Source organism: Dendrobates tinctorius, unplaced genomic scaffold, assembly GCF_039654945.1.
Source record: "Dendrobates tinctorius isolate UK_male_01 unplaced genomic scaffold, ASM3965494v1 ptg000012l, whole genome shotgun sequence".
Taxonomy (NCBI): Eukaryota; Metazoa; Chordata; class Amphibia; order Anura; family Dendrobatidae; genus Dendrobates; species Dendrobates tinctorius.
This window is the reverse complement of record NW_027361680.1, coordinates 20,268,143-20,288,625: the sequence shown is the minus strand read 5'-3', so window position 1 is coordinate 20,288,625 and position 20,483 is coordinate 20,268,143. Positions and strand designations below refer to the sequence as shown.

General features: G+C 44.0%; 1 protein-coding gene across 7 annotated transcripts in view; it reads left to right on the top strand.

Moving 5' to 3' along the window:
- ST13 (ST13 Hsp70 interacting protein) overlaps positions 1–20,483 on the top strand; it is a 652,995-nt gene that overhangs the window by 237,195 nt on the left and 395,317 nt on the right. For all 7 annotated transcript variants that reach the window (XR_012226447.1, XR_012226446.1, XM_073558050.1 and 4 more), the window contains exon 5: positions 11,832–11,898. Coding sequence is in view for 5 of the 7 variants with exons in the window: in XM_073558050.1 (XP_073414151.1) it covers positions 11,832–11,898 (67 nt within the window). In the remaining 2 variants the exon portion in view is untranslated. The remainder of the gene's footprint in view (positions 1–11,831; positions 11,899–20,483) is intronic.

The window sequence follows — 20,483 nt, the reverse complement described above, 5'->3', positions numbered from 1 at the left end:
CAGTTGTTTAAATATACTAAATACAGTGTGGAATTGCAGCAATTTATTTTATCTGTAACTGAATTTTTGTTAAAAAACAACTTTTTTATGTTCAAAAGGAAAAGCAATTTGTTCCTTCAATTACAAGGATGTGCGATGGGGGCAAAATTTTCCCCATCGCTTGCAAATATATTTGTTACTTGGTGGGAGGAAGAAAAAATTTATGGTCAGGAAAATATTTTTATGGATCATATAGAATTTTTTGGAAGATTTTTTGATGATCTGATAATATGGAAGGGTGATCCAGATAATATAAAAGAATTCATAAAATTCATTAATATTAATAATCATAATTTAAAATTTACATAACATATGAATAAGGAATGAATTGCTTTTCTTGACATGATGTTGATTGGAAATGAAGCAGATTTTAGGGTTGAAGTATGTTTTTATAGAAAACCGCAATCAGGTAATTCCTTGTTGCATGCTAGCAGCAACCATCCCAAACACGTCATTAATAATCTCCCAGTAGGTGAATTTGTGCGTGCCAAGAAGTGCTGCGCAACTGATTCATTTTACAGACAGGAATGTGAAGTAATTAACGAACGATTAAAGACTAGAGGTTATCGCAAGCATCAAATTAATAGGGGTAAAATTGTAGCAGAAAGAAAAACAAGAGATGATTATTTGGAAATAAAATCAAAATTTAGTAATTTTCAGGAGAAACCAGTTTTTATTACTAAATATAGTGATCAATTTAATCAAATAACGGAAATTATTAAATCAAATCTACCTATTTTACGGGTGGATCCAACTTTGAGAACTATATTGGATAAAGGCTGCAATTTTATTCCTAAAAAAGGAACTACAATTGCGAATATTTTGTCCCCCAGTGATCACACTTTGCGTTTTTCATCAGACAATAATTCAAGTTGGTTATCTGTCTCTGGTAGCTATCGTTGTGGAATAAGATCATCTGGTTTATGTAAATACATGTATAATACGTCTACATTTAAATCCACAGTTACAAAAAATGAATGTTATAAATATGTTTGCTAACTGTAGTTCCACATATGTTATTTATTTAATAACATGTGAAACATGCTGTATTCAATATGTGGGTAACACCACACGTTCTCTTCGTAAAAGGATTTCTGAACATCTTTATGATTCATGTAATAAAACTACAAGGAGTCCCTCGGGAGCCTCTCAGCATTTTATTTCTGTACACGGAGGAGATGTCAGTACTTGTAGGGTTAATATGATAGAAACTGTCCCAAACCCCAAGAGGGGAGGTGATAGAAAAAAAGGAATTGCAGCGTAAAGAAGCAATGTGGATTTTTAAGTTAAAAACACAATATCCTGCAGGCATGAATTTAAAATCTGATCATGTGTGTATATATATATATATATATATATATATATATATATATATATATGATTAAGATGGTGGTGATTTCCTCCATGTTCAGATTCAATGCTTTATGGTATGGTGGAGAAAATCCTCCCTTCCTGCTATTGTGGACCTCCGCCCATTTTTTTTTTTCCCTCCCACTTTACTTCAGCCAGCAAGTGTATATAGGTATATGTTTATTTGTAAGATGTTAAGCTATGAGTCCGAAACGCGTAAGCGTCTGTCACAATGGTGAACCATATGTTTTTTATGCTTCTATTCTGTTTTTAATCATTTTTTTTGGAATAAAGTCTTTTGATTTTAACCATCCTTTGGTCGAAGTTGCTGGAACACCACCTGAGTATTGTGACAGCAGCACAGAGTATTTCAGGAGAGCAGTGTGCTGGTCTATGGTGGCGCACCCTGTTCGGTGCCAGGGATTGTACATAGAGTGCTGTGTTTTATACACTGCTCCACAGAAATTCAGGTAACACTTCTGCTGATTGATGGCCTGTTCTGATCCAGACTTTGCATGCAAAGACCCCATTCCCCTTCTCAGATCCTGTCCTGGCGATGTGTGAAAGCGAGGCGACAGGCGCAGTCCGGGGTAACGCTGGGTAGCAGGCAGGGCTGTGTAGTCGGTAAGCCAAACCTGCGACTCCGACTCCTCAATTTCCCTTACACCGACTCCCACGTATATTACTTATATTTAAGTGAAAAATTTATTGTACTACAATGTGAACATCAGACATTTAATCATTTTTGTGATACAATAATCAAGATATTTAGATAGAACTTATTTACTTTGTACCCTTGTCTGTAGAGGAGGAGCTTCACTGGTGCTGCAATGCAGCACTGACTTATCTCAGTTAAGACAAAGCCTAGATTCTCAGGCTACATTCACACCATGGGCATAGCCAGGATCAAACATGGGGGGGACAGAACCTCATACTGTTCCGCAGAACCTCATACTGCACACCTCAGCTGCTGCAGAACCTCATACTGCACACCCCTACACTTGAAAATAAAGCCTGCACCTTAAGAAGATGTGGTGATGAATGCAGTCTGTTTATTCCAACTATCAGTTGATGTTGATGTGTTAATGAAGACGAGCAATGCCTGTCCTGGGCATCCTTTTGGGCAGCTATGAGGTGTACCTGACTGGTGCTAAAAAAAAGGAGTGTTAGTCTGTGTGCTACCCGGCTTTCATTCTTTTTGGTACAGATAAGATATGGATAGACAGATATGGATAAATGGATAGAGCAGATTTCTAATCTGCTTTTGCTATTGAAAACATTATCTATGAGCTCAAAAAAACCTTTCAGGTGATGCGGTTTTTTAAAAAGCTGATCTGCTATGGCAGGTGAAAAACGTATCCTCAAAAAACGCAGCAAAAACGCTGTGTGTGAGTGTAGCCTTAGATCAGGAAGAGAACAGCCATTTATAGGACACTAGCTGAAGAGCCCGGGGCTTCCCGGGCATAGTAACTAACTACGGTTAGTTATAACAAATTTTATATATATATATATATATATATATGTGCAAAGCCCCGCCCACTCCGCATAGCCACATTCACTATAATATCCCACATCATCCCGTCAGCCAGAGCCACCGGACTACTACCTCTATTATCCCACATCATCCTGTCAAAGCCACTGGACTACTACCCCCAATATCCCACATCATCCCATCTGCCAGAGCCACCGGACAGCTACCACTAATATCCCACATCATCCCGTCACAGCCGCCAGACTATTATCCCTAATATCCCACATCATCCCATCAGCCAGAGCCACCGGACTACTACCCATAATATCCCACATCATCCCGTCAGCCTGGGGACAGAACCAGAGCGCTGACTGGAACGGTCCTAACTTCCATACCGGGGATCCCTTTAAGAGAGGCCTGGCGTCAGAACCAGAGCGCTGAGTGGATTTGCTCTGATTTCCATACTGGGGATCCTTTTAAGAGAGCCTGGGATCAGAACCAGAGCGCTGAGTGGATTTGCCCTGACTTGCATACCAATAATCCCTTTAAGAGAGGCTTGGGGTCAAAATCAGAGCGCTGAGGGATTTTCCCTAACTTCCATACAGGAGATCCCTTTAAGAGAGCCTGGGGTCAGTACCAGAGCATTTAAAGGCAATTGCCCTGACTTCCATACCGGAGATCCTTTTAAGAAAGGCCTGGGGTTTGTGCCAAAGCGTAGTGTGGATTTGCCCTAACTTCCATACCAATGATCCCTTTAAGAGACCCTGGGGTCAGAACCACAGAGCTGACTGGAACGGTCCTGACTTCCATTACGGGGATCCCTTTAAGAGAGGCCTGGGGTCAGAACCAGAGCGCTTAGTGGAATTGCGCTAACTTCCATACCGATGATCCCTTTAAGTGAGGCCTGGGGTCAGAACCAGAGCGCTGAGTGGATCTGCTCTGATTTCCATACTGGGGATCCCTTTAAGAGAGCCTGGGATCAGAACCAGAGTGCTGAGTGGGTTTGCCCTTACTTACATACCAATGATCCCTTTAAGAGGGAAGATGTGCCTATGGGGTGGAGGATGTGTGATGGGTATATGGGAACGGGAGGGGGATTTATTTGTCATGTGCTCTCTGCTCATTTCAGGGGGGCAGACAATGGCTGAGAGCTTATGTTCCCGGGGATGCAAGATTTCTCCCACCATGTCAGTGTCTGCTGAGGTGTTGCCAAGTGGGAAAACTTGATCATAGCAACCAATCACAGCTCACCTTCTTTTAACCAGCTCTGGTGAAATGAGAGATGCTTAGTGATTGGTTGCAAGGAAAACTGTTGCTTATAGCAACCAATCACAGCTCAGCTTCTTTTGAACAGCTCTGGTGAAATGAAAGATGCTTCGTGATTGGTTGGTGATACAACCAATCTTCTGCCTGAGCGAGTGTGAACGAACTGAGTGTGAACTGTGATAAGTGTGTGACTTGAGATTCAGTGACTTTGGATTCAGGGAGTTTCCAAGGGAGGTATTACTGAATTGCTGTTATATTTTATTAATACTTTTTATTTATTTTTGCTTATCTTATTGTCTGGTGCAATCCCCATTAGGATGTGCTCCACTATTGCCAATGCCATCCAGTGCACGTCTTGCCGCATGTATGAAATCCTTGAACAGCCGGTCGAGGGTGCATACTGCTGTGCAAGATGTGGGCACGTTGTGCATTTGGAAGCCCAGATACTGGATCTAAATGTGCAGCTGGCAACACTGAGATCCATAGACAATATGGAAAGGAGTCTTCTGCTCACTGAGCAGACGCTCAATGGGCTAGATGAGGGGGGATGCTAGGTTGGAGCTGCAGGACAATGAAGCAGCTAGCTGGGTGTCAGTTAGAAGGCGGGGTAGAGGGAAGAGCACCAAGGAGCCTAGTCCTGATCTGGCACACCCCAATAAGTTTGCTAATTTGGCAGATGAGGGGGTTGTCAGTACTGGAGTAGCATTGCTGCAGCAAGGCATGTCCTCTGAAAGCCGGAGAAGTGTCTGCTCCAGTAAGGGGGGAAATAGGAGAGCAGGGCAGGCCAGACCGTTTCTGGTAGTGGGGGACTTAATTATTAGGGGAACAGATAGGGAAATCTGTCACAAAGACAGGGATCGTCGAACGGTGTGCTGCCTACCTGGCGCTCGAGTCCGACACATCGCTGATCGGGTTGACAGATTACTGGGAGGGGCTGGTGAGGATCCAGCGGTCATGGTGCACATTGGCACAAATGACAAAGTTAGAGGTAGGTGGAAGGTCCTTTAAAGATGATTTCAGGGAATTAGGCTGTAAGCTTAAAGCAAGGACCTCCAAGGTGGTAATTTCGGAAATACTTCCTGTGCCACGCCAGAGAGGCAACGGGAGATTAGGGAGGTTAATAAGTGGCTCAGGAATTGGTGTAGGAAGGAGGGGTTTGGGTTCCTGCCGAACTGGGCCGACTTCTCAGTTGGCTACAGGTTCTACGCTAGAGACGGGCTCCCCTCAATGGGGAGGGTGCAGCTGTGCTGGGGGAGAAAGTGGCTAGAAGGTTGGAGGAGTGTTTAAACTAGGGACGGGGGGATTCCTTTTATAGGAGGGGAAGACAGTACAGATAGACCTGGGCGCAAATAATGAAGGTGGGGGTGGCATGGGGGGGTGGGGTTAGAACAGTTAATAATTTAAGAAAGAATAGAGGTACAGAGAGATACATAAAGTGCATGTATACTAATGCCAGAAGCCTCGCCAACAAAATGGAGGAATTGGAGTTAATGTTGTTGGAACATAATTATGACATGGTGGGGATATCTGAGACATGGCTGGACTAGAGCCATGACTGGGCGATTAATTTACAGGGCTATAGTCTGTTCAGAAATGACCGTACAAATAAGCGAGGGGGAGGCGTGTATTTATATGTAAAATCATCCTTAAAACCCATCCTGCGTGATAATATATATGAATCTAATGAAAATGTAGAGTCCCTGTCGGTAGAGATAAGGGGAGGGGGGGGGAATAATAAATTACTGATAGTGATTTGTTATAAGTCTCCAAAAATAATGGAAGCAACAGAGAATATCCTCATAAAGCAAATAGATGAAGCAGCGACTCAAGGAGAAGTCATTATTATGGGGGACTTCAACTACCCTGAAATACATTGGGGAACTGAAACCTGCAGTTCCAGCATCGGTAATAGGTTTTTGACAACTATGAGAGACAATTACCTTTCACAACTGGTTCAGGACCCAACAAGAGGGGGGGCACTGCTAGACCTAATATTAACCAACAGGCCAGACCGCATATCAAATGTAAGGGTTGGTGGTCACTTGGGTAATAGTGATCACAAATTAATAAGTTTTCATGTATCCTTTAATAAGATGTGTAGTAGAGGGGTTACGAGGACACTAAACTTCAGGAAAGCAAAATTCCAACGGATGAGAGATGATCTTGGTGCAATTAACTGGGACGATATCCTGAGACATAAAAATACACAAAGAAAATGGGAGACGTTTATTAGCATCCTGAATAGGACCTGTGCACAATATATACCGTATGGGAATAAACATGTGAGAAATAGGAGTAAACCACTATGGCTAAATAGAGCTGTAAGGGATGCAATAAGTGATAAAAATTAGAGAATTAAAGCAAGTAGGTAGTCATGAGGCATTAACTAAATACAGAAGATTAAATAAATTCTGTAAAAAGCAAATCAAGACAGCAAAGATTGAGACAGAGAGACTCATTGCCAGAGAAAGTAAAAATAATCCCAAAATATTATTTAACTACATAAATAGTAAGAAACTAAAAAATGATAGTGTTGGTCCCCTTAAAAATAATCTGGGTGAAATGGTGGATGAGGATGAGGAAAAAGCCAATATGCTAAATGACTTTTTTTCTACTGTATTTACACAAGAAAATCCCATGACGGATAACATGATCAGGGATAAAAATTCTCCATTAAATGTCACCTGCTTAACCCAGCAGGAAGTACGGCGGCGTCTAAAAATCACTAAAATTGACAAATCCCCGGGCCTGGATGGGATACACTCCCGAATACTGCAGGAATTAAGCACAGTCATAGACCATTATTTTTAATCTTCAAAGATTCCATAATAACAGGGTCTGTACCACAGGACTGGCGTATAGCAAATGTGGTGCCAATATTTAAAAAGGGGACAAAAACTGAACTCTGAAATTATAGGCCAGTAAGTTTAACCTCAACTGTGGGTAAAATCCTGGAGGGTTTTCTAAGATATACTATACTGGAGTATCTGGAGAAGAATAACCTCATGACCCAATATCAACATGGGTTTACGAGGGACCGTTCCTGTCAGACTAATCTGATAAGCTTTTATGAAGAGGTAAGTTCCAGACTGGACCAAGGGAATGCAGTGGACGTGGTGTACATGAACTTTTCAAAAGCTTTTCATACGGTGCCACACAAAAGGTTGATACATAAAATGAGAACAATGGGGATAGGGGAAAATATGTGTAGGTGGGTTAAGAGCTGGCTCAGGGATAGGAAACAAAAGGTGGTTATTAATGGAGCACACTCGGACTGGGTCACGGTTAGCAGTGAGGTACCACAGGGGTCAGTTTTGGGCCCGCTTCTTTTTAACATATTTATTAATGACCTTGTAGGGGGCATAGAGAGTAGAATTTAAATATTTGCAGATGACACTAAACTCTGCAGGGTAATCAATATTGAAGAGGACAATTTTATATTACAGGAGGATTTATGTAAACTAGAAGCTTGGGCTGATAAATGGCAAATGAGCTTTAATGGGGATAAATGTAAGGTCATGCACTTGGGTAGAACGAATAAGATGTATAATTATGTGCTTAATTGTAAAACTCTGGGCAAAACTGTCACTGAAAAAGACCTGGGTGTGTGGGTGGACGACAAACTCACATTTAGTGGCCAATGTCAGGCAGCTGCTGCAAAGGCAAATAAAATAATGGGATGCATTAAAAGAGGCATAGATGCTCACGAGGAGAACATAATTTTACCTCTATATAAGTCACTAGTGCGACCACACTTAGAATACTGTGTACAGTTCTGGTCTCCGGTATATAAGAAAGACATAGCTGAACTGGAGCTGGTGCAGAGAAGAGCGACCAAGGTTATTAGGGAACTAGGGGGTCTGCAATACCAAGACAGGTTATTACACTTGGGGTTATTTAGTTTGGAGAATCGAAGACTTAGGGGTGATCTTATTACAATGTATAAATATATGCGGGCACAGTACAAAGACCTTTCTAATGATCTTTTTACTCTTAGACCTGTGATTGGGACAAGGGGGCATCCTCTACGTCTGGAGGAAAGAAGGTTTAAGCATACTCACAGACGCGGATTCTTTACTGTAAGAGCAGTGAGACTATGGAATTCTCTGCCATGTGATGTTGTAATGAGTGATTCCCTTCTAAAATTTAAGAAGGGCCTGGATGCCTTTCTTGAAAAGTATAATATTACAGGGTATATACACTAGTTTCCTTAATATTACGTTGATCCAGGGTGCTAGTCTGATTGCTGTATGTGGAGGCGGGAAGGATTTTTTTCCCCAATGTGAAGCTGACTGTTTGCCACATGGGTTTTTTTTTGCCTTCCTCTGGATCAACATGTTAGGGCAGGTTAGGACAGGATATGGGTTGAACTAGATGGACTTAAAGTCTCCCTTCAACCTTAATAACTACGTTACTATGTTACGCATACATACATTCAGTTTTATATATCGAGATTTCATAACTTTCCCAAATTCCTATGAAAAAATATTCAGCACATTCTGCATTGAACTACTGTACACAATTATATATTTTAGCAGTCGGAGTTGGTTCATTTTATACTGAGTCTGACTCCACCAAAATGAGCGCCGACTCCGACTCCACAGCCCTGCTAGCAGGCTAGGGGGAAATGGAGCCATACAGTAATGATAAAAATGAGACCCCCTCTCTTCAGCTGCCTCACCAGCCCTCCCCTGTCTGCACCTAACTGTAAGTCATGTTGCCCCCTCTATTACCCCAGACCCGTGTGCAGGTGCTCAGCCTGAACCACCCTAGAATGGGTCCCCTTTCTGCAGATAATACTGCCATAGTGTTCTCACATAATACCGCCATATAGATCACACATAATATCGCCATATAGTACACACATAATATCGCCATATAGTACACACATAATACCGCCATATAGATCATACACAATACCACCATGTAGATCACACATAAAACCAGCAGGGTGACAGCAGCACAGAGTATTTCAGGAGAGCAGTATCACACGGGATAGGTTTAGTCACATGGCTCAAGCAGTCAGTAACACACAGCAGAGCATTAGATACACAGCTCAGCAGTCAGTTACACACAGGAGAGGGTTAGATCCACGGCTCAGCAGTCAGTATCACACAGGATAGGATTAGATACACGGCTCAGCAACCAGTATCACACAGGATAGGATTAGATACACAGATCAGCAGTCAGAATCACGCAGGAAAGGATTAGATACACAGCTCAGCAGACAGTAACACACAGGATAGGCTTGGATACACGGCTCAGCAGACAATATCACACAGGATAGGATTAGATACACAGCTCAGCAGTCAGTATCACACAGGAAAGGATTAGAGACACAGCTCAGCAGTCAGTATCACACAGGATAGTATTAGATACACGGCTCAGCAGTCAGTATCACGCAGGAAAGGATTAGATACACAGCTCAGCAGACAGTAACACACAGGATAGGCTTAGATACACGGCTCAGCAGACAGTATCACACAGGATAGGATTAGATACACAGCTCAGCAGTCAGTATCACACAGGAAAGGATTATAGACACAGCTCAGCAGTCAGTATCACACAGGATAGGATTAGATACATGACTCAGCAGACTGTATCACACAGGATAGGATTAGACGCTCAGCATACAGTAACACACAGGATTGGATTAGATACACAGCTCAGCAGAAAGCATCATACAGGATATGATTAGATACACAGCTCATCAGTCAGTATCACACAGGATAGTATTTGATACACAGCTCAGCAGACAGTAACACACAGGATAGGCTTAGATACACGGCTCAGCAGACAGTATCAGACAGGATAGGATTAGATACACAGCTCAGCAGACAGTATCACACAGGATAGGATTAGATACACAGCTCTGCAGACAGTAACACACGATAGGATTAGATACACAGCTCAGCAGTCAGTATCACACAGGATAGGATTAGATACACGGCTCAGCAGCCAGTATCACACAGGATAGGATTAGATACACAGATCAGCAGTCAGTATCACACAGGAAAGGATTAGATACACAGCTCAGTAACACACAGGATAGGCTTAGATACACGGCTCAGCAGACAGTATCACAAGGGATAGGATTACATATATAGGAAGGAGAGAAGTCCGGCTTTCAGGATCGCGCTGTTCCAGTCCAAAGTTCACAAGGAGTTAATCCAAGGACCAAGCAGTGATTATAACTTTCTTTTTAATCCATAAACTCTACGCGTTTCATGTACACACTGTACACTTCCTCAGGAGCAAAGTTACTCTCCTTCCTATATATGCAATTCTAGTGACCGGCTGATTGCTGCAGTTCATCGGATCCTACCCATTTGTGCTTATGGTTGTTGTGTTCCACACAACTGAACCAGGTGAGTGGATCCATATCTGTGAAACGTTTATATCATTGGATAAGGCCCTATTGTGCGCTTCTGTCTCCCCCTTTTTTTTAAGGGATAGGATTAGATACACAGCTCAGCAGTCAGTATCACACAAGAAAGGATTAGAGACACAGCTCAGCAGACAGTATCACACAGGAGAGGATTACAGATATGCCCACACTGGTGAAACTGCCCCCCCCCATGATACACTAGACTGTGCTGTTTATGTCACTGTCCTCAGACAGCCATAAAAGCTGTCATAAAAGCGAAGGTGTCAGATTACCAGAGATCACTGGGACAGTGGGACTGCATGTGAGTGGGGAGGCGGAGACAGAGCAGAAGGACAGTGGAGCTGGAGCACCAAGCACAGGTCAGAAAGTGGAACTCAGGGGATAGCACTAGGCTACACCTACAGCAGTGAATTGTGCAGCCCACTGAATTTTTTTCAGATATACATCTTTTTTCAATAGAGTCCAATATTTTAGTATCCTCCTAATATCATTATTGTTCCGATTGTTTGCTGTTATAAAATTGTATTGCCATCTATTATTTTTCTCTATTCCATTATTGTTTTGATATATTTCATCCTTTCGTTTAAATAAACATTCGTCCTGCGGTTTTTTCAAAATTGTTTCATAGGCACTCAGAATTAATTTTTTCAGATATTATTTATGATAAAAAATTTTATATTAAAATTTTGGACTGTTCAGTGTAGTCATCTGTATTTGTATTTTTTCTAATTCTATGAAATTGACTGAAGGGAATATTTGTTTTCCACTTTTTATAATGCGCACTGTTATAATGTAGGAAGCCATTACTGTCAGTTTTTTAAAAAAATGTTTTGCTAATAACAATGAAATGCTAAGTGTATCATACCCATGCTGCTGTAAGTCGCCCGTCTGTGACACCACAAACGCAACGATGTGCGTTTCGCGGATGTGATTTCTCAAGGGGAGAAGATGCAGTATTGGCATAATTGCCATTCTCCTATGGCGCACAGCCAGATGCTAACCTTCACAAGAGAACCAAGATCATGGATTCGAGAGGCACTAGCTGCCTAGTTAACCCATCTGCCCCCTGCAGTGTAATAATGGTGGGGCATGGGATGGGAACCAGTGTCCGAGCAGAATGGCAACCAGTACATTTAACAGCTGTCAGTGATGTACAGCAACATTTAAATGGTTAAAAAGCAGAAACCAGAGCTAGCTATTAGTCATTAATAAGTGGTTGTCCTTTGTAGGACAACTCCTTTAATTACTGATTGTATTTCTTGCGGTTATGCTAACTGCCTACTTCCATTATATATTTTAGGTATTTTTGTTTTTTAGGTTACAGAAGAAATGATGGACCAGGCAAATGAAAAGAAAGTGGAGGCGATCAATGCTTTGGGAGATGGTAATTTATTTTTCCAAGTACTATTTTGTGTACTCATACAGCAGATGTGCGCACTACATGTGCACAGTGCACTAATAAAAACGTTATTACGTAGGTAAATGCATATTTTGAAATAACTCTTCTTTTCCTGAAGCATTCAGTACTGTGCAAAGGTTTTATGCAATTTATGAAAACTATTTATCCCCAGACATGGATTACGGTGTGAGACAGGTGAAGGGATATGGTTGTTTTTTTTTGTTTTTTTGTTTTATTACAGAAGAGGAAGGCTTTAATGGAATGGGTGTTAGGTGAGTATAACTGTTTATTTTTAAATGAAAATGGAAAAATATATTTTTTTTTATTTCAATTAAAGGGCTTTATACTTGCTGTGTAATTTATTTACAATGTAACTATAGGATTAGTAATGGATAGGCATCTTATAGACTATTCTCCTTTACCTATCCGTGGGCTTGATGTCAACAGGCAATACAAAAATGACCTCAAGCCCATAAATATGAACCTCACTTGCCACCCCTACAAGGCATGTGGGAAGAGTTGGGCAAAGCGCCAGAATTGGCGTATCTAATAGATGTGCCTTTTCTGGGTGGTGGCAGGCTGCTAGTTTTAAGCTGTAGGCGGGGGGGTTGTCAATTTCCTTGGCCCCAAACCAGCCTGAGAATACCAGCCCCCAGCTGTCTGCTTTAGCAAAGTTGGTTGTTGAAAATGGGGGGAAACCCACACTGTTTTTCAAATTATTTATATAATAAAAAAACAGCGTGGGGACCCCTCTATTCTTGCTAACCAGCCTTTCTGAAGCTGACAGCTGAGGGTTGCAGCCTGCAGCTATTTTGCCTGGCTTGTTCTTAAAAATACAAGGGAACCCATGTCGTTTTATTTATAGTGTAGACTGTGGATGATGAATACTCATCATCCGCCATCTGCTCTCGCTGTTATTATCGGCAGCAAGTATAGGCTGATGGGAGTAGTGGTCCCAACAGCCACCTGCTCTCGCTGTTATCAGTTGAATATATGTCTCTCATCATTCTCCACTGATAACCGACAGAGCAGGGGAGAGTGGTGAGAGCAGTCTTAAGCACCAGGGAATGGCGCTAACTGTACCACAGCTTCCCCGGTGCCTGTACGTGTGGTACTGATGAGACAGGGATGTCATCAGTGTGCAGGACTTTTTGCGGCCCTTGCTGCTGTTAAAAAAATGGACACGTCATCATATTTTTCCCAGGGACACACGGTCCGTGGTAACACTCAGACCTATTCACTTGAATTGGTCCACTTGTGTAAGTGTCCCTGGTACATGTGAAAAATGTCAAAACATAAAAAAAGTGGTATCGCTGTAATCATACTGACCCAAAGAATAAAGCTGCCTTATCAATTTTACCACACGCGGAATGGAATTAAAGAATAAAAAAAAATCCTGAATTGCTGTTTTTTGTTAATTCTGCCTCCCAAAAATCTGAATAGAAAGTGATCAGAAAATGTTAATGTGCCCAAAAATGGTGCCAATAAAACAGCTCGTCCCGCAAAAAACAAGCCCTGACATGACTGTCAGACAAAAAATGGAATAATTATAGATATCAAAATATGGCGCTGCAAAACAATATAAATCTGGTATCGCTGTAATCACACCGACCCGAAGAACAAAGTAGTCTAATCACTTGTACTGCACGAAGAACGGCGTAAAAAATAAAACCAATTATTTAGCTGCTGTTGATTTTTTTTTCTACCTCCCAAAGATCGCAGTAATGCTCAGTTCAGTTATCCTGCACGCTACGCTGAGCGCTTACGACAGGGTTTCTATGTAAATCTCTAAAATGCGTGATTCAGATGGTACTTCCAATGGAAGATTCCCTATAATGAGGCATAGGCACTGTGGATACCCTCTGGACTCCTATAATCTGGTGGTTCCACCAAAAGCAGAAAGCGCTGGGAACTTCTAATAAAAGGTCCCAGTAGAAATTTAATAATACCATTCAATATATTATCAAAACAAAAAAATACAACCACAAAAAGGGGGTATTATAAGAATAACAATAAATTTTATTATAGCAAAAATACAAAAAAATAGACAAGTTATCAAGGAGATAAATAAGTGCAAATGCTAGCTAAATGAATAAACACTGAGTATGAAGAAAAAAGCAGTGTGTAGAGAAACACACGTCCCCTAGCAAAGCTGCATATGAATAATTGGCGGCAATAATCAATAATTAATATAAGGTATATCCATAAGTGGTCAGAACAGATAAGTACCTATGCAATACATGACCCGCTTAAAAGTAAGATAGAACAGCAGTGATTTTCACCGCACTTGGCTTCGTCACGCCTCCTGATGAAGCCGAATGCGGTGAAAAGCACGTCCCGAAGCCGAGTGCGGTGAAACGCACGTCGGGGCTCCTTGATACCTTGTCTATTTTTTGTGTTTTTTTTTTTTGCTATAATAAAATTTATTGTTATTCCTATAATACCCCCTTTTTGTGGTTGTGTTTTTTTGTTTTGATAATTTATTGAATGGTATTATTAAATTTCTACTGGGACCTTTTATTAGAAGTTCCCAGCGCTTTCTGCTTTTGGTGAAATTATTTGGCTTGGGGGTATGTCCCGATTGGCCACGGTGACAATTTTGTAGGTGTATATATAATCTGGTGGTGTCTGTCTTTAGACGTGCATAAAAGCGCAGTCCACCAGAGTTTTGTGCACTTCTGAAAAGAACACCGCTGAACAGAGGTTAGAGTAACTCTGCTACCTCATTACAGTGGGTGCCTGCTTCAGCAGTTTCATCTGAATCACATAACTCAGATTTGGATGGAAACCCCGATGGAAACCCCGATGTAAGTGCTTAGTGTAGAGCGACGGATAAATGTGATCCCAAATATTATGTAAAACGTTCCCAGCAAAAGCGTAATTTCAATCCACAAAAGTCAAGTTCCTTCTCAGGTCTGTCATCTGTTAACGGAAATATAAGGGGCTTCCACGTTACTGGTAGTAAAAAGGCACTGCAAAAGCGCTATAGCTCCTTGCCCTCCCAAATCCAAATGCCCCCCTCCCTTCTGACCCCCAGTGTGCCTAAACCATATTAAGCATCCACATGTTTGGCATTTCTGTAGTGATAACAGCCCGTCTAATTTGAAGGTGCGTGTCTCCAGAAGCTTGCGCTGGGCACTACAATGGACTGGTGACTACAATGTGCGGGGCACTACAATGGCAGGTTGCAATTTTCTCTCAGCAACATCCACTGCTGCTTGTTTCTGGAAAACATCCATGAAGTCAAAATAGTCACTACACCTGTAGATAAATTCCCAAAGGTGAATAATTTCCAAAATGATGTCACTTGAGGTTGAATTCTGCTCTTCTAACACCTTAGGTACTCATTATATGGAATCCGCAAACTATTCTAGCTAAATCTGCTCTCCAGGAGGAAAATAGTGCTCCGTCCCACTTGAGTCTCGCCACATGGCTAAGCAGGACTGTACAGCTGCAAATGGGTTATTTCCGCATTCCTCAGAAATTGTGGGACAAATTTTGGTGCCATTTTTAGCCATTTCCCATTGTGAAAATGTAAAATCTGGGGCCAAGATATAATTTTGGTGGTAAAAATGTTATTTTATCTCCACTACCCAGTGGTATAAAATTCTGTAACACCCCTCTAGTGTTGATTTGATCACTGCACGTGTAGATTAATTAATGAAGGGGTGCAGTTTTTAAGACGGGGTCGCTTAGGGGGGGGGTTTCTGCTGTTCTAGCACTAATGGGCTCTCCCACTGGGTCATGGCACCTACAAATCATAACAGTAAAATCTGGCGCGCCTTGCCTTCTGAGCTTTGCATTGTACCAATGTGACATAGCACCCTCAAATATGTGCAGTAAAATCTAAACTCCAATATGGCACTTCTTCCTTTTTGAGCTTTGCATTGTGCATCAAAAGTAGTTTTCAACCACATACGGGGTAATGGTGTACTCCAGAGAAATTGCACAACAATTTTTGGGGTCCATTTTCCCCTGTTAAACTTGTGAAAATAAAAAAATTGGGGCTAAAAACATTTCTCTCTCGTTTCATTGGGGGACACAGTAAACAATGGGTGTATGCGGCTGCCACTAGAAGGTTGACACTATGCAATAAAAAGAAAGGGTTAGCTCCTCCCCAGTAGTATATACCCACCAACTGGTAGAAAGCTAATCCGTTGTAGCTTAGTGTCTGTAGGAGGTGGACACAGGGCTGCCCTCAGCCCTGTTTCTGCCTTTTAGATTTTGTTTTATTTTATTAATGATTTCTATTTTGCAGATTGAGCTTGTGATTCTGAGCGGACGGAGTGGTCATCACTCCGCTCTCCCCCCTAGAGATCGGGAGCACAGTGTGGGATTGTGTCACTACTGTTACCTCAAAATGTATAGCAGGCAGTACCCCATGCCTTCTAACACATCAAGAGTGTTTGGGGCATCCGCAAGAGAGAAGATGCGGACTGGTCTTTGCCACTATACTCTGCACTTCCCGCCCTCCTGAGCCAGTCATGCAGGGTAGGAAGACTGAAACTTTACCTGACAGCCACCGAAGAGGTCAATGGCCCAGAGGACGCCTACTGTGCCATTCTTCTCCCCCCTGCTGCTCCCCAGCTCAAATTTAGTCCCTGGCTCTGGCTTAGGCCTACCAAAGGGCTAGACCACACCCCCAACAGGCTGCCCAATCGCGTGCGCCATCTCTCCACTTATCCCTGCCCATTTCTGCCGGCCAACAGAATCTTTTTGTCTCTTTTTCTGTCTCTCTCCTCTCCTGTGCTTTCTCTTTTTCTCTCTCTTTTTCTCTCATGTTCTCATGTCTCATCTATATTGCAAACCATCTAATATATCGTCCCATAAGCCCCCCACTGCTCACAGCGAGAGTGCTCCCCCTCCTGAGTGGGTGATATCACTATCTCAGTCCATAGCTGACCTAACCAAAGTATCTCGCACTTTTGTCTCCGTTTTGGACCGTCTTTTTAATCCTGCTCCTGCCTGCTGGTCACAGTTACACCCCTTGGATGCATCGGATCTTAACCCCTGGCCTCCCAACCGTCAGACACATTGAATCTCTTGCCAAGTCTGCCTTTCAGGCTGCGGGTTCATCCCTCTGCCCGTCTTTCGCGGCCACCTGGGTAGCCAAGGCTGCTTCCACCTGGGCGAAACATCTCCACCAGGGTATCGTTGTTGGTGCCCCTACGGACGAGCTGGCAGATTTTGCGGACCAAATCGGCCATGCGGGAAAATACCTCTTGTCCGCGTCCCTCGATGCTCTAACAGCCGGAAACAGCATCACCAATCCATAGGGTTCTATATGGCTGAAAGCTTGGAATGCGGACTCCGCTTAAAAGAAGTTCCTCATAGCCTTCCCTTCCACGGTTCTCATCTCTTCGGTGAGGAGCTGGACAAGATGATCTCCAATGCCACGGGGAAAAGGGTACGTCTCTACCTCAATAAAGAGCCAAGCGTCCGCCACGTCGCACAGTTCCATTTCGTTCATTTTGGAGGTTCCTATCTGAGTAACCCCTGGTAGGACAAATCCCCAGTCCATCAAAGAAAAAGGCCCTCCTTTAAAGCAACCCCAGCCTGGCATTCAAGATCTACCCACCACTGGCCACCCAGGTCAGGTTCCAACAGATTCTTCTCGGCATGACAGGTTGCCCCCACCTGGGAAGTTTCTCGGGGTGGGCGGTCGTCTCCTTCAATTCGGAGACTAATGGCTATCGGTAATCGACGACGCCTGGATCCAAGACGTTGTCTCCTACGGTTACAAGATAGAATTTTCTCCCTCGATTTTTTTTTTTTTTTTTTTTTTTTTTTGTTTTTTAGAGTTCCACCCACCGCAGAATGCTTGACTCATTCCAGGATTTTTCAAGGCTGTCGATTCTCTCAAGGCCATAGTCATCGTCTCCGTTCCCACACGAGCGCGCATCTCAGGTTTTTATTCAAACCTATTCATGGTCCCAAAGAAGGATGGTTCAGTTTGTCCTGTCTTGTACCTCAAATTCCTAAACAAATATGTGTGACTGCGTCACTTCAAGATGGAGTCCCTTCGATCTGTAATAGCCTTCATGGAGCCAGAGGAATTTCTCTGCTCGGTGGATATTCAAGATGTCTACCTGCACATTCCCATTTTTCCCCTGCACCAGAGATTCCTTGGTTCGCTATTCAGGGGCTTCACTTCCAATTCACAGTGCTGCTGTTCGGCCTAGCCCACCACCCTCAGAGTTTTTACGAAAATAACGGTGATGTTCTTATCAAGGCCGCAAGCCCCTCGGCATGCCAGGAGAGCCTGCTGATAATAATCTTTATTTTTATATAGCGCTAACCTATTCCTCAGCGCTTTAGTTTGCACACATTATCACCACACATTCTTGTCTGGGCTGGATTGCCAACACCGCAATGTCTTTCTGATCCCGGTCCAATAGCTTGTGTTTCTGGTAATGCTTTTCGACACCGCCCAAGCAAAGATTTTCCTACTCAAGGAAAAGTCTCTAGCACTCATGCGAGGGGTTTGGTGTCTGAGGTTGCTCTCCCGTTCCCTCCGCTTCTGCATAAGCGTACTAGGCAAAGCAGTCCCGTTTGCTCAGTTTCAGATTCGTCCTCTCCAACTTTTCCTTCTGGCGAGGTGGGACAAGTTGATCCGTTCCCTGGATCGGCTTGTCTCACTTCCCTCACGGATAAATAAGTCCCTGGAATGGTGGGAGGGCTCTTTTCAGTTCATTTCGGGAGGTCCTTCTTACGCATTCTTTGGAAGTTGGTAACAACGGATGCCAGTCGCTTCGGCTGGGGAGCAGTATTCCAAGATTTGACGGTCCAGAGTTGATGGTCCGCTAAGGAATTGTCTCTTCCGATCAGCATTCTGGAACTCGGAGCAATATTTCTTGCTCTGCTTCATTGGCAAGAACTTCTTCACGGATGTTCGATTCAAGTCCAGTCCGACAATGCCACGGCTTTGGCGTATGTCAGTCATTAAGGGGGAACGCGAAGTTGGGCAGTGATGTCAGAGGTCGCTTGGATCATGTCTTGGGCCGAGAAGAATGTCCCAGCAACTTCCATGGTGCACATCCCAGGAATGGACAACAGAGCAACAGACTTTTTCAGCCGAGAGGGTCTCACCGCAGGCGAATGGTCTCTGAATCCGTCAGTCTTTTACGGGATCTGCCTCAGGTGGGGGACTCCGGACGACGACCTTATGGCAACCAGACTCAACCACATGGTACGTCAGTTTGTGTCCAGATTCTGCGACCCGATAGCGATCGGATCCGATGCACTAGCAATACCCGGACACAGTTCTCCCTTCCATACCTGTTTCCACCTCTACCACTGATTCCCAGGGTAATCAAAAAGATAAAAGCAGAGGGAGTACCCATCATACTCATCGCTCCAGATTGGCCCCGAAGACCCTGGTACGTGGAGCTAGTCAACCTCGCTGACACGCTGTGAAAGCTCCCGGATCTTTTGTCGCAGGGGCCCCTCCCACCAGAGTTCTCAGTCCCTCAATTTAACGTCATGGCTGTTGAAGCCGCAGTTCTGAAGTCGTCCGGTTTCTCTGATCAAGTCGTCCAGACCATGATTAAAGCAAGGAAGCCTTCATCTCGCAGCTACCAACGGGTCGGGAAAGCCTTTTTTCGCTGGTGCGGACTCATCGGATCGCTCCAGTGGTTTTTCACCTCCCATCCATTCTTTCTCTCTCACCCATGACAGCACCACGGAGAGAGGGGGACCGCCCATCAAGGACAGGAACCTACAGATAAAAAGGCGGCACCTCTCTGCCCCAGTTGGGTTCCTGTCCTTGACGGGTGACCCGTGGATCCTGCAGCAGGCGGCAGTCTTACCTGTGAAGAGTGGACAGGGCCGTCCCGTTCGTTGTCCAGGCAGCGGGGAGGCCCCTGCCGCAGCGGGGTCGGTGCCTGAAGCCGCCACCGCTGTTGCAGAGGGGCTTACAGGGTGAGCGGGCGGGGAGGACCAAGCCGCCGCTCCGGGAAGGAGATTGGGGCTGGGGGACGCCAGTACACGCTGGGGCAGCGCGCGGTACAGAGGTGTACCAATATGGCGCTGCCCCGGAAATGGAATGACGACTTCCTGGTCCCGCGGTCGGCACATGCGCTTTGCGCGCTCCCTGGGGCACAGCGGGGCAGGCTGGGAGAAGGAGGTGACGTCATTGCCCGGGAGATTTAAAAGAAGAACGTGGAAGCTGCTCCTTGCTGGAAGCGTCCTGTAAGCATGGAGGACAGCGACCAGCATGAGGAGCAGCCAATGCAGCAGCATAAGGAGCAGCAGCAGCACAGGCACCATTGCAGGCAAAAAGAAAAGGACGGGCGAGAGGGCCAGTCCAGTAGCCACTCCACGCAGCGGAGCAAGTCGACTGCGAGGAGCAAGTCACCTTCTGTGGATCAGCCTGTGAGGGATCTGAATCCACCTCCCGAACCGGTACCTGCAACCGCGCATAACGGGGTAAGTGCTCTATGTGAATGTCCCCCATTATAATAGACTTCTTTCCCTTATTAGGGAAAGAAGAAAGAAAATACAAAGAACAGGGAATGCCCCACCTGTAGCAGACCATTACCAGCAGCTTGGGATTAAAAACTCTGCGACTC